This window comes from Phocoena phocoena, chromosome 8 (genome assembly GCF_963924675.1).
Source record: "Phocoena phocoena chromosome 8, mPhoPho1.1, whole genome shotgun sequence".
Lineage (NCBI taxonomy): Eukaryota > Metazoa > Chordata > Mammalia > Artiodactyla > Phocoenidae > Phocoena > Phocoena phocoena.
In genome coordinates, this window is record NC_089226.1 from 64,401,483 (window position 1) to 64,414,784 (window position 13,302).

The 13,302-nt window shown below is 44.6% G+C and overlaps 1 protein-coding gene across 4 annotated transcripts in view; it reads right to left on the minus strand.

Moving 5' to 3' along the window:
• Window positions 1-1,117: 1,117 nt before the first annotated feature.
• Window positions 1,118-13,302, minus strand: part of SBF2 (SET binding factor 2) — a 459,215-nt gene continuing 447,030 nt past the window's right edge. For 2 of the 4 annotated variants that reach the window (XM_065882549.1, XM_065882546.1), the window contains 7 exons: window positions 11,595-11,722; window positions 10,202-10,435; window positions 9,011-9,115; window positions 7,403-7,596; window positions 6,617-6,704; window positions 3,884-4,015; window positions 2,773-2,871 (listed from right to left, as the gene is read on the minus strand). In XM_065882549.1, the coding sequence (XP_065738621.1) occupies window positions 2,773-2,871; window positions 3,884-4,015; window positions 6,617-6,704; window positions 7,403-7,596; window positions 9,011-9,115; window positions 10,202-10,435; window positions 11,595-11,722 (980 nt within the window). Of the gene's footprint in view, window positions 2,872-3,883; window positions 4,016-6,616; window positions 6,705-7,402; window positions 7,597-8,563; window positions 8,572-9,010; window positions 9,116-10,201; window positions 10,436-11,594; window positions 11,723-13,302 lie in introns of all 4 variants that reach the window. The other 2 variants (XM_065882547.1, XM_065882548.1) reach the window with 2 other exon arrangements.

Here is a 13,302-nt window from a genome sequence, read left to right on the forward strand (position 1 = left end):
TGCTGGTTGCCGTAGCTGAGGGCATTTCCTGGTTATCAGCCTAAAATCTTGATATTATTCAGAAGTTCTTTATGAGATAATGGGGTTATTTAACAACTCTTAAAAGAACGCCTAGTGAAATATCTATAAATGTCGATTTTCACTGAGAAGCAAACCAGCCGTACCATTAACAGTTAACGCTCTGGCTCTGGAGTGAGGCCACTGGGCGGAGGGTTTGGGAGGTAAGAATAAAGAACCTGGGCTGAAGGTGTTGGGGAGTGGGGCTTGCGCTCATGTGCTCCCTCGGGTCTGCATCTTTCATGAAGGGCGTTCTGACACTTGTGCTCAACTCCCAGTCCCAGTTGCTTCCCTCCTTACTGAATGGCAGGGACACAGTAGGAGAGAATGGCAGGTCCCAGGGCCAGCCATTCAGAAGAGAGGCCTGGGGCTAATGAAGGCCTGAGGGCCCTGGCCTGGGTCACATGAGCCCTCTAGACTGAGGAAATCTGAAGGCTTAAGAGGGGGATGCCACTGCCTCACCCTGGGGGTCCCCCTCAGGGAGGGCTCCTGGATGTCAAGACTTAGAGGTTCAGCCCTGAGGAGAACCTGCATTCTGATGGCTCCATTCGAGATGTAGTTAGAGTCCCCAAGGTAAACTCCAAGGGCTTATCTAGAGGAACTGTTATCCAGAACTGAAAGCACTGATCCTTCATCTGTGCTGTTTAACTATTTCCTGAAGCAGAAAAACCTCCTTCCAAACTAGAGTTAAATTTCTCCTGCCTAAAGTTCTCACAAATTGCCATGTGCCACAGGTGGTGAGACTGCGACCAGGAAGAGGTAAAGCACTTAACCGACTTCACACAGCTCACTGGAGGCTCAGGGTGGGAGTGGTGGCCTCAGGTCTCTTACCTAAACTCTGCAGCAATGCGTCCAGAACCCAGAAGCTCAGGCCAGCCTGTCCAGTGTCTCTGGTTACTTCCGGAGCAAAGGGCAGTGATGACATTAAGAGAACCAAGGCGAGAAATGGGTTATGCTGCGTTCTACCCTTGAACTTTTAGCCCCACGTATGAATCACAGACGTTGCCTTCTGAGTCCTAAGCAATGCACAGTGAACTTTATTTCAGTAAATGAGGGATGGTTCTTCAGAAATAAATTTAATTCCAGGTGCTCAGTGAATGCAAGGCATGTAGCGCCTTCATGAAAGTTACGAGAATCCAGTTACAAAAGCAGCACCGTGTGAAGTCTCAAACAGCTGAGGGTACAACGGGCTCCATATTTTACAGAGTACAAAAAATTATTTCATATACAAAGAAAAATACAAATAATGTGCAAAAACCATTTTCACAGGTGGCAATTTATAAAATGAAAATGATAGAAAAATCCTTCATTCTTATCATCCCCCAATTTCTTATATAGTAACACAATTCTGTTTTCTAGTGTGTAGGTAATTTTAAATTTGAAAATCTGATTTATTTTTAATCTACAAAGCGGCTTTTTAAAAAGGGAACCGTTTCACTACTGAAATTTTATGAATGAATCAGTTAATTTTATATTAAATTATAAGCAGACTATCTGAAAAACAAGGATATAAGAACTCATATATACATATTTTTGAAATATTAGTTTGGTATTTAACATATTAACATTTCAAAACAAATGTAATGATCTAGCTACCTACGACTCCAGCCAACCGCAGCGGCCGTTGCAGAAAAGCTGTTTCTGTGTGCCATGAGAAACAGTATTCCTGGTGTCTTAAGCTGAACAAACACAGGCTATCAGGAGTAAAGAAAACCTAAAGACCAAACAAGTCCCTACTGTCCATGTGCAGAGGTGCCGTTTGGGTATCCAGTCACGCCACAGTGCGACCTCGGTTTACACAGCCCTTGTCATGGGGGTCGTGTGGTCATAAACAGCTGGCTTCTGTCTCTCAAACATCTCCACTTTATTAGTTCAGTGCAAGTGTCTGTTTTGTGAGTTAGTGCATTCAGCTTTTTGCATGTTATTTTGTGTAAGAAGCCATCAGGGAGCAGAAGAATACATGGGAACACAAAGTCCTGCATCCTCAGGGCACCTTTGGCCTAGAAAATTCAGTGTTTTGGAAGCAGTATTTTCCCGCATTGGCCTGGTGATTACTGCATCATTCTCTGGACAATCTTTTTCCATCAGGATAATCTTGTGTGCCCCCCTTTGCCTGCCACTGAGCACTGATGGTCTTGCTGTGAACCCCAATGGTCGAGCAGGTATCACGGAAGCACCTTTGACAGCACCAGAGAATTGAGCATCTCTAAGGTCAGGTAGTAAGAATAGGAGCCTTTGATGGGAAACCTAGTCTATGCAGAATGGAAGATAGTCTTGGAGGATTTTGATCTTTGCTTGTCAGAAAGCTCTCCAAGGATATTAGGACCTTGGAGAACAAAAAGGATCTATGTATCTTTCATGAAGAAGGACCCAGGTAGGTGGTAGCCACTTTGCCTAGGGGATGGATGACGGTCGGCTCAGGAAGCATTCTTCTGATCCCTAACCATGAAGACCCTGTTAGAACAATCTAGTGCAAGATACAGGGAGGGCCTAGGGCTCTTGACCAGACCTGTGTAACACACCCACTCAGGCTAAGCAGGCTTAGCAACTGCTGAAAGAGGGGAATGGGTTAAGTCTGGGGAGGAGAACCTCAGGCCCTAGGATCGCTCATCAGAGCCAGCAGGAAGCTGTCAGCTCCTCAAGGACTCACACACTTTTTCCCTATCTGGCAGCACAAGCCCCTCCTCCCTCTTCTGTTTGGGTTGACCATGGGCATCAGGCGTCAGATATACAGCTCTGGATCCTGTCCATCCACTGCTGGGCACTCTGTCCATCCTGGGCACAGAAGTTATACACACGTTTGCTGGTCTTGAGCTATAAAATCAAATGAAGAGAACCAGAGATGAAGGGCAGGGCTAGTCTATGGCTTGGGGCAAGTGTGCAAATAAATCCCTGTGACCTTCCCTTTCCGTTCTGCCCCAGAACCTCTGTTATTTTCTCTGTCTCCCACTACCATACTGTCATTGCCTTTAGAGTCATTATACTTTCCTGGCCCCCAAAGTCAAGGGGGATGTCAACAGAAGGGCCTGGCAGAGAAGAGAGACACACTAGGAAAGCCTGACTTTGCATCTTCCCGGGGCCTTCCTTGACTGAGGAAGAGGGTCAGGAATGGCTGGAGTCTCTGGCTCCGCCCACGCACTGCACCAGTGCAGTACAGGCGCCAGGAAGGCCGAGCTTCATCCACACCACGATGGGGTTGGCTTTCATGTCCCCTTTCCATCCCCTTCTCTAAGTCTTCAGTTGGGGCCACACTGGCAGCCCAGAGTCAGGGAAATGGCTTCATAGCCTGAGCAGGGCCCTAGAGTATGACCTGTGTTCCATATGAAGTCCTGCTTGGCTCTGGGGATTAGATAAGTCCCCTATCATGTGGCCCATAAGATGCCCCAAGGCCCACCTAAGGACTGCTGAAGATGTTAGGGCAGACAGTCATCATGTGTGACTAAGGATGTTTTTTTGTGGATGATCAAGCATGAAGATCAATGGATACAAAGGGAAGTAATATCTGTTCTCGACAGTAGGTTGAGTGAATAACTAACTATTTAACGAGGCATTCATCTGCTTCCACGTGTAGCTGGATCCCTTTTAAAGGAGTCTTTTGTGCAAAGCGATGTGCAGCCTTTCTGAGACATGTGGACAGCAGGGAGAGGTCAGGTTTGGGGATGAAGAGTGCTGGGTTCAAGCTCTGTAGCAATTCCCACAGCCGGGTTGGGTCTGTGACCCATGTGCAGTTACCACCAATTGCTCTGAGGCCCCATGATTCTTGGAGGTGGATGGATTGTAAGGGATCATGTGCAAACAGAGCCAGGAAAAGGCAAGATCGACTTACATCAAAGAAAGCCTTGTCACTCGTGTGCTTTGGGGCTCCCATGCTGGGGCCAGCAGGGATGACCATTTCTACCTCAGCCAGGTCAATGTGGCCTTTACAGCTTGTGTCCTCACCCGAGTCATAGTATCGCAGCTGGAACCAAAAAGATACATGGGATATAAGAGACACAGAAAGGGAAAACAGCATGGCTTTTCAAAATGTATTTGAATACTTTCCCACATCTTGCTAAACTATGCCTGGAAGAATAGACAAGAAGTTAAAAACGCTGGTTGCTTCTAGGAAGAGGAATTAGACAGCTGGGAGAAAGGCGGAAAAAGACATATTTTTTGAAATTTGAACAAATAAGTGTATTACACATAGAAAAAGTCAACTAACAACTGTAAAAATATATATATATGTAACATATAAAAAAGGGTTAATGTTTAGAATATATACCGAATTCCTAGAATTGAGAAGAAAAAGATAAACAACCTAATAGAAAAATGGTCAAAGGATTTCAACAGGCAAGTCACAGAAGAAATGTGAGTGACCTATAAACATCTGAGAAGATGAACAACCTAACTGACCAAAGAAAAGTAAATGAAATCAATGAGATTTCACTTTTCACTTAGATTAAGAAATATTAAAATGGCTGACAATATTCAGGTTGAATGGAAGGCACTAGGTATTCTCAGTTAGTGGGGATATAATTAGAAGCCTTTTAGAGGACAATTTGGCAATATGAACTAAAATTTAAAATGTTTATACCTATTGATACACCTTTCCCACCTCTAGAAATTTATCCTACAGAAACACTCCCACAAGCATGCAAAGACACACCTATAAAGAGGTTTCCTTCAGCAGTGCCTTTATTAGCTAACAATTGAAAAGATATCTGTCAATATGGTGTTGGTTAATTAAATGATGGTACATGAATAATATGGAATTCTATACAACATTTCAAAAATGTTAAGATCTATTATGAACTGGTAGGAAAATATGTCCAAGCTATCTTTATTTATTTATTTATTTATGTGGTATGTGGGCCTCTCACTGCCGTGGCCTCTCCCGTCGCAGAGCACAGGCTCCGGACGCGCAGGCCTAGTGGCCATGGCCCACAGGCCCAGCCGCTCCGCGGCATGAGGGATCCTCCCGAACTGGGGCACGAACCCGCGTCCCCTGCATCGGCAGGCGGACTCCCAACCACTGCGCCACCAGGGAAGCCCCAAGCTATCTTATATTTAAAAAGCAAGTTTCCAAATAGCATGTAGATGTAAAGTAACTTTTGAAAAACAATAAATAGCTCAACATTTGATTGAGTGGTTACTGTGTGTAAGGACTGGACATCACCCTAACTAAATTAGTCTGGACTTCACTCTCTATAATCTACACGGCAGGAATGTGTTTGGCGCTTCCGTCTCTGGTTCTGGCCTCAGACTTTTCTCTGCCTCTCCATTCAGGCATAGTATGAGTAGGACTAAACAGAAAAACCATATACCTTTCGTGTTAAAGAAATCTAAAAGACTGGCAAGAATGCAAATATAATTTGATGTAATTGTAAATTATAGAAAAATTATGACATTCTCCTGTTATATTTAGTGATTTAATGAAACTTTTCTACACAGTGTAGGCTCTATGGTTTCAGAGACAATGTTGTTTAAAGTCCAGCCCCCTAAAAAGGGCTTCCATTGCATATCTGTAAAAACTTCTCTATATTCTTCCACAAAGATTCTGTGTAACCTTTATGAAACTCCTTGAGCAGAGGGAAAGGGGGTCCCCATGCAAAGTATTCATCTGTCAGGAGTCCTCTAGGTGCAGGTCCAACAAGAGCACTGTACTGGCGTAACAGTCCGTACCTTTCTGAACAGACTCCATGTTGGACATAAATGCATTGAGAAGCTGCTCAAGGCTGACTGGTCAGGTCCAAGGTAGAGTGAGGTCTGTGGTCAGAACGTAGGAGGCCATGCGACTCTCACTAGTGAAGGGTGCAGAAGGGCTGGGTTCCACCCCAACCAAGATCACTGGAGCAAAGATTCTGACACTCAGGATTGTGCGGGGTGCTACAGCCACAGCAAAGAACATAGCAGTGGGGAAAAGGCTTCCCAGCGTGGTCTGGGAGGTCCAGTCTAGTGGTTGCCCACTGTGGATTTCAGGCTTGGGTGGGCACATCCCCTTCTGCCTATTTCAGGGCTCCCTCCATCCTCTGTTGCTGTCACCTTTGAGGGATAATGATGCCTTCTTTAGTACCAAGTACAGTGATGGGCACAGATAAAGTGTTCAATAAATGTCTGTTGAATAAATGAACACCCTCGATTTTGAATGGATGTGTTATGCTGCAAAGATGAAGGTAATCTGTATTCTGGGGAGTATTCATAGGCATGGGTTCTGTATGTGCCTGTGGTATGCAACAAGCTGAAAACCTCAGGTGCTCTCGTGGCCTGGGTTTTAATAGCAGGCAGCAGGAGATAACACGAGCATTAAAAAGCAGAGTTCTATTGCTCTTCATGCTCTGGGCTCAGCAGTCACTGGCTCTGCCTGCACACACCTGCGCTCTCTCAGAAGGCTGTGCACTCAGTCTCAGGACTACTGCTCCTCACTGGGTCCATGGAGGAGCCTCAGGCAGCATATGAGAGGCCTTAGGAAAGCATTCTGTACATGAAGGCTGTGCCTTTCTGCTGAGAGTCACACAACAGCCGGGGACTGAGCCTAGCCTAGGGAGAAGTGATTTCTATAGGCTGTGATGGTATTTATTACCTGATGTTTTGTTACATCCAAAACGAACCAGCGGGGCTTCCAACCTTTCAGCAGAGCCCCTCTTTTGTAGAGCGTTCCCTCAAAGGACCTAGAAATAATGATGACATAGCAGTTAATTTGATTTTTCATTTAAAAAGTGCTGTAAAGGGGATATCTGTTGTTTTTGTTGGTCAAGCCTCTATTTCCCCCAGATGATCCAAAAAAGATCCATCAGAGCTCCCCCTAGAATTTTTCTATTAGACCTTTGGGGAAAGGCTGCCTCTTTCTGCTGGGATGACCAAACTTGTGAGGTTTGGAGCTCTCAGCAGCCATTTTTTATACCATGTTGGGGTAGATGCAGCCCATAGGAGAAAGCAGAGCTGGCAAACAACAGAAGCCTGAAGATGCTGTGTAAGAAACTGGCACATCCTTGGCCTTCCCAATTTATGTGAGTAAATTCCTCTCTGCTTGAGCTAGCATGCGCTGGATTGCTGAAGTTTGCCCCTGAAAAAGTGCTCACTAACAGATATTCCCTCAAGAGAGCTGGCAGACATGAGACAATAGCAATCAGGACCCGCCACAAATAACTACAACCTCTTGGCATTATTTTAGTTGTAATTTTGATTTTTCCTCTTCCAAGAACCATCTAACGCATTTAAAACAGAGACAAAGGATTAAAGCGGATCCATTTTAAGTCTGCAGAAGGCAGCACGGCACAGGCCTAGCTTATTAAAGGGCCTGTGGTGTGGCCGAGGGCAGGGTGGGGAGAGCCTTTTCAGTACACCGGGAGGGCTAAGCAACGTCAACCTGTTTTCATCATTCTTGGACGTGTACTGGCTGTACAGCGTGGCTGCTCTCCGGTCCACTCCGTTGGATGGGGAGATGCTGGCGTTCTGTTCCTCCCCCATGCTGCTGTCTGGGAGATGCAGCAGAGACCTCTTCTGATAGGAAGGGAGGTTGGTAGACACAATTCCTGGGGAGCCCAAAGGGTGTCTCTGGGGCTGAAAAAGACAGAACAGGAGCTAGGAAAGCTTTCCAAAGACTTTAAGCAACTGATCCGATAATTTCACTTCTAAAAATTTACCTCAAGGAAAAAACTGGACCATATATATGTATATGTAAAATATATATAAAAAGATGTTTATCCTGGAGTTTTTTAGGAAACTAGCAGAAAACTAGAAACCGCCTAATGTCTATCATTATGCGACTGCTTAAAAAAAAAAGGTATTTCCATACAATGGACTTCTAGACAGCCATTAAAAATGATGCTGATTTACATAACAGTGACAAACTGAAGGCCATGTATGCCACATATTAAGTAAAAAAAAAATGCAGGTTTTTAAAACTGCATGTGTAGTAAATCCCTTTTATATGTGTGTTTAGAATTATAAAACAAGTTTGATGGCATAATGGTTTATTTCTAGGTTATAAATTTTGGGTGATTTCTGTCTATTTCATAACTTTCTGTATATTGTCTTATTTAAAGGAATACACATACCTCACTTTCATAATCAGAAAAAAAATTAAGAAACTATTTTATTCTTCTGAGGAAAAAAAGCAGTAAGACACCACCTACCTGTGGCCTGTCTGATAACAGCTCCTGAGTTGCCTTCTGAAGGCAGGAGAAGGCACCCCAAGGACCCCTTCCTACCACATTGGAGGCTTCCTTCTACACTCCCTTCTCCTTGACTCCTCTGTGACATCTGACCCTGCCGACCTCTCCTTTCCTGAAGTGCTCTTCAGGACACTCATCTGTCCTCACTTCCCTTCTGTTGCACTTGGAGTCAATCTGATGTGGGTTTGACTGGTGGCCGCCCCACATATCAGCTGTGCGATCTGAGCCTGTCCCAGCATGCCCGAGCTGAGACACCACTCCCTCACTGTGGGTTAACAGAGTGCAAAGTGTGGGTGATGCCCAGCACAGCCCTTCCACATACTACAGGTGAGGGGCTGTGAGAAGCAGGAAACAAGAGTATCTGGTTTAAAAATATTTTTACGATAAATGTTTCTTAATTCAGAAACAAAAAGGGGGTGTGAACAACAGAAAGCAGCGTATTTTGCTCATTTAAAACATTTCGTTTTCTCTGATTATTTCTCTGGCGCAGATAAGGTCTTGGCATTCTCCTCCTCCCTCATGTGGTAGAAGATCAGCTGAAACCACAGAGGCACTAAGATAGAAAAGAACCCAGTAATTTCCCCTGGATACAGGGCCCTGGAACATAAGTATTATGTCACTGTGGTAAAGTGAGGCACTCGAGAAGTACCCAGTCATCTGGAGCTTTCTGCCCTGGACCCTCAGGGCATGACCCTCCCTTTGGCCATAAACCTCCTGAATTACCTGTGGCAGAGGCCCCACCTGACCTAGCGCCCTCCAGAAGCTCAGAAGTAGCTCTTCAAAGGGCTTTGCCAACTCACACGGTCTGCTCTGGGCTCTTCTTTAAGCTCCACAGTTACCCGTTCCCATAGCTGCTGCCACTTCTCAGCTGTTTGGTTCAATTTATGCTCCAGTCTTTCAATTTCCTGCAAAGTAATTAAAAGGAGTTTTCTGACAGATAAGTATTTCATAGAAATCAGGATGTTCCCCAGAGCCACACCCCCTCTGTACTAGATGAACAGCATGGCCAGAGGGCAGTGAAAAACCATGGTAAGCATGGGGCCTCAGAAGCCTCCCAAGCCAGGAATAGAGGTGGGAGCTCTAGCTGGTGTGATGCATTGTGGCGAAGATGATTTATTAGGATCTGTAACCGGGCCTTTTTGTACAGATGGCTTAAATAGAGAGATGAAATAAATATCCCCAACACCTTCACCCTTGGCCAGCCCATAGGGCATCTGATGGCCACAGCAAAAGGTCAAGCACTGGGCCGGTGTCCAAACTGTAATAGCTGAGGTATATGAGAAGTCTGTCCTTGACAGAGGAACCCCTCGACTCTGATGATTCAAACCAGATGTAGAAAGAATGAACCAAGAAATGCCCAAGGAATGGAGTTTCCTTCAGACAGGGAAGCTGGAGAGCAGAGCGGCAGCCTCTGTGACGGTGTTTTCACTGAAGCACGCTCGTCCTGGTCAGGAAACTGGATGGAGAAGACTCTTCAGGAACTGTTTGGCCCGTATCTGGGCTCAAACCCTTTCCTCAGGGCTGCTGTTCTCATCAGGGTAGCTACTGCCAGGGTGGCTTCACTCCAGAATATTCCTTGTAGAAGATGGTTGGCAGTGCTCCCATCAGGCCATCAGCTACCCACACTTCTGACCAGAGGAAGTAAGGCACCCACAAAAGCCATAACCCAGGCCTGACTCAGGCTGCTTGGCCAGCTGAAACAGCTGCGAAGCTGCAAATGGCTCCATTTGCTCGAATGCTTCCTTCTAACGCTGAAAAGCTCATTTTTACTGAGACTCTTTGCCAGTACCTGAGCCTGGTTCCCCACTGATCCATGGGAGCAAATCTGGTGTCCTTTACTCCTGTAGTGCTAGCTATAGTGCTAACCCAAAGTAAGGAGAGCTATGTCCAGGAGCTGGTGAACCAGTCTTAACTAAGCTCAGCTCCTGAGGCCTCATGTGCCTCCAGGTCCCCTGGTGCCCCAAGAGTGTGTCTACACACAGCTGACTTACACTGACAAGGCTGGTGAGGGCATCGGGCTGAGCACAGCTGACATCATCGTAGCACGGCCACACTGTTCTCCTCTGGCTCTGGGGCCCAGCTCCTCTGGTCAGTTCAGAGTCTTCAGAGGGGAACTGCTTAGGGGTCAGCATTGTCCAGTCATATGAAGGCCCCATGGAAAGGGTCTCCTCTACATAGTAATCCCACTTCTTGAGGCTGGAAACGTTTACATTGGGCTTCAGGGCCTGTATAAAGAAAATTCTGAAATATAGTTTCATCTTGACCCCAAAGTGCCCCAAGCTTACTGGCAGGCCAGCCCCTAACATTGCAGGGTCCAGGGAAAAAGTATGAATAGAGGTTCAAATACCATATATCTATATATTTAAACATTATACATCAACATAACTATTAGATAAAATATGTTCTATGCTCCTACCTTGACAAATATAACTTCCTAATGACCTAGAAGGCCAGGCTCCAATTGAGAATTCTTGGACTTCTGGGACTTCTACACCAGGAAGTGGTGGCACTGGGAAAGCTGGTCCCAGCTCCCAGTTCTTGGCCTAAAGCCCTGCTCCTCTTGACCCAGCTCTGTCCTATATTCTGAGGGTCTCTCATGAACATGTGTATATACCCCAGCCCATGCAGCTAAACTCTTGTCTACTCCCTGTCCAAACAACTACTCCTTAGCTGCCCTTTTAGCTTAGGGATACATTCACTGGCTTGGGGAACAGGCTTGGGGAAGTGGTCTGGTGAGTAACTTGAATTTGGGCAAGGAATCTTGAAGTGCCAGAGCATGGTCTAGAGGAAGGAGAGGCATCCAAGCATGTACCCTTGGTCTCTCATACACCTCACCTCATGAGAAAGGCCAGGGTGAGGTCCTATTGCATCGGGCCCAGGGCCAGGCCTTCCTTGCTCCTGAGTCAGGTGGTCTACTCCACTGCAGAGCCTATTTCATGCAGACATGCATGGCAGAGGATGGCTGTCCCTGAGAGGTCATCCTTCTTGGGCTGGGCTCCAAACATCCCTGCTTCTCACAGGGGTTCTTCCATGGCTTTGGTACAAATGGACTTAGGGAAATCTTTTCTGCTTACACGGCCTGCTAAGGTTTCAAGTTTTGTTTGTTCTTTCTTCCCAGGGAAAGTTGACTTGCTCTGACTTTCTTGAAGTTATCCTTTCTATGGTTGGGGGGCCAGCTCCTAATTTTTGTGGTCAAGAATTTGGTATCCATCTCCATTCCATCATAACCTAAACCCATAGTGTATCAACTTTTAAATAGCTTCTGGTATGAAACCTAGTCGAATGTTTATAAAACGCTTAAACAGCTTATATATGCTCAAAAAGTAAGGAAAACTTTAACACAAAATATTCCAAAAATGAAACATAAATGCTTTCTTTCTGTACCTCTGTTTCCACTGGTGAATATAAATAATTAAAGAAAATGGGACTCCTCTTGTGCATTCTATCGATACACTCCCAAATACAAATTCCTCTTTTGGCACGCTTGTCTCCTTTATCATCAAATAAAGTTCCTGTAAATCCCCCCGCCAAAAAAAAAAAAAAAAAAAAATCAGCAAAACAGAAGTCAGATAAATCAACAGTTTGCCTAAAAATATGATGCATGATGAAAAATGGAATATTTCACACGGCTCTAGAAACAGCAGCGCACGTGCAGAAGCCTTAGAAAATGACTGCAAAGCTAAAGATAGGAATGGACTTCATAGCTATATGGAAACAAATCCAAATGGAAGGAAAACCTGGGATAAAGTTTTCCCAAGCATTTAGCAGGACAGCATGACTCCCTTCCAATCGACATCCCGCGTCTATATCTAGATTCATAGAGGTCCATGCCAGGAGACATTCTATACATTTTTCAAGAGAAAATGGAAGGAAAATGATTTGATGAAACTCAGTTAAAAACATAATTTTATGTTTCTTTTTAAAGTTGTTGGCTGTTTATTATGAAGCTATTTAAAGTGTTTTCTTTGGTAGTTTATATATACCACAAATCATGGTCATGGAGACTTTGGATGTCAGAAGGATGTGGTCCGTATCCTTGGATGACTTAAACACAAAAGCTGAATTTGCGGGGGTGGGGAGGGGCACTTCAGGTACTATATTTGTACCTTTCAAACAGTCAATCTGTTACTCACATGAGCCCACTTTATTTTTAATAGAGAGGAAGATGTGTTAGGGTGAGGCAGGAGGTATTTCTTTAAAAGGCCAGGAAGGGTGCCTCTCGTAGCAGTGCTGTCTTGCTTTGAATGAAAAGATTCAGTCAAAAGTCAACAAGCATTTTATTTATCATAAAAGAGGGTCTCAGGCCCAAGGCTGCACAAAATCCTATAGTATGAGGGGCCCCCAGGACTAATTAATGTTTCTTCTCTACCTTTCAACTGTAGAGTGCAGAAGAGTAGTTCTCAACCCTGGCCACTCATTAAGAAAAAAAGGGCTTAAAAAAATCCCAGTGCCTAGGTCTCACCTCAGATCCATTAAATCAGAATCTCTGAGGATGGGCCCCAGACATCAGTCATTTAAAAAAGTTCTCCAAGTGACTCTAATGTCCACCGTAACCAGCTCTACTTAATGTCTTCCCAACACACGGGAGCTTAAAGAATTAAGGTTTCTGATTATGATGTGTGGGATGACAATTTTATGAGTCAGCAGAGGTCTGGGAGTACAAACAGGAAAGGAGATGGTCTCATCAGTGCTGTCTCCTTTACCAAATGTATGAAACAGCATGCTAGATAATTTTAATAGCATGCGCGGAAAAGCAGTATTTCTTTGCTTTCATATTTTAAACTGAGAACATTAGTAAATATTTTCAGCCATTAAGAGAGTCTTCTTTATGAATATTCAGGTATATATAATATACTGAAAATAGTCAATATAATATACTGATTTTCTTTATTTACTTGTCTTCCTAACAAAAATACTCATGTGTATCCCCCTTCCCCCCCCCCCCACTATAAAAACAGCAAAAGTAAGAATGTAAAAGTCCCCTTGGGGAAACGTTTTCACAGGGGCTGACTGGCTTTTGAGAATCTACTCTTTACAACTATTACTGCTATTAAAAATTATAATAACAATGGTGATGTCTAAAATTTGTTGA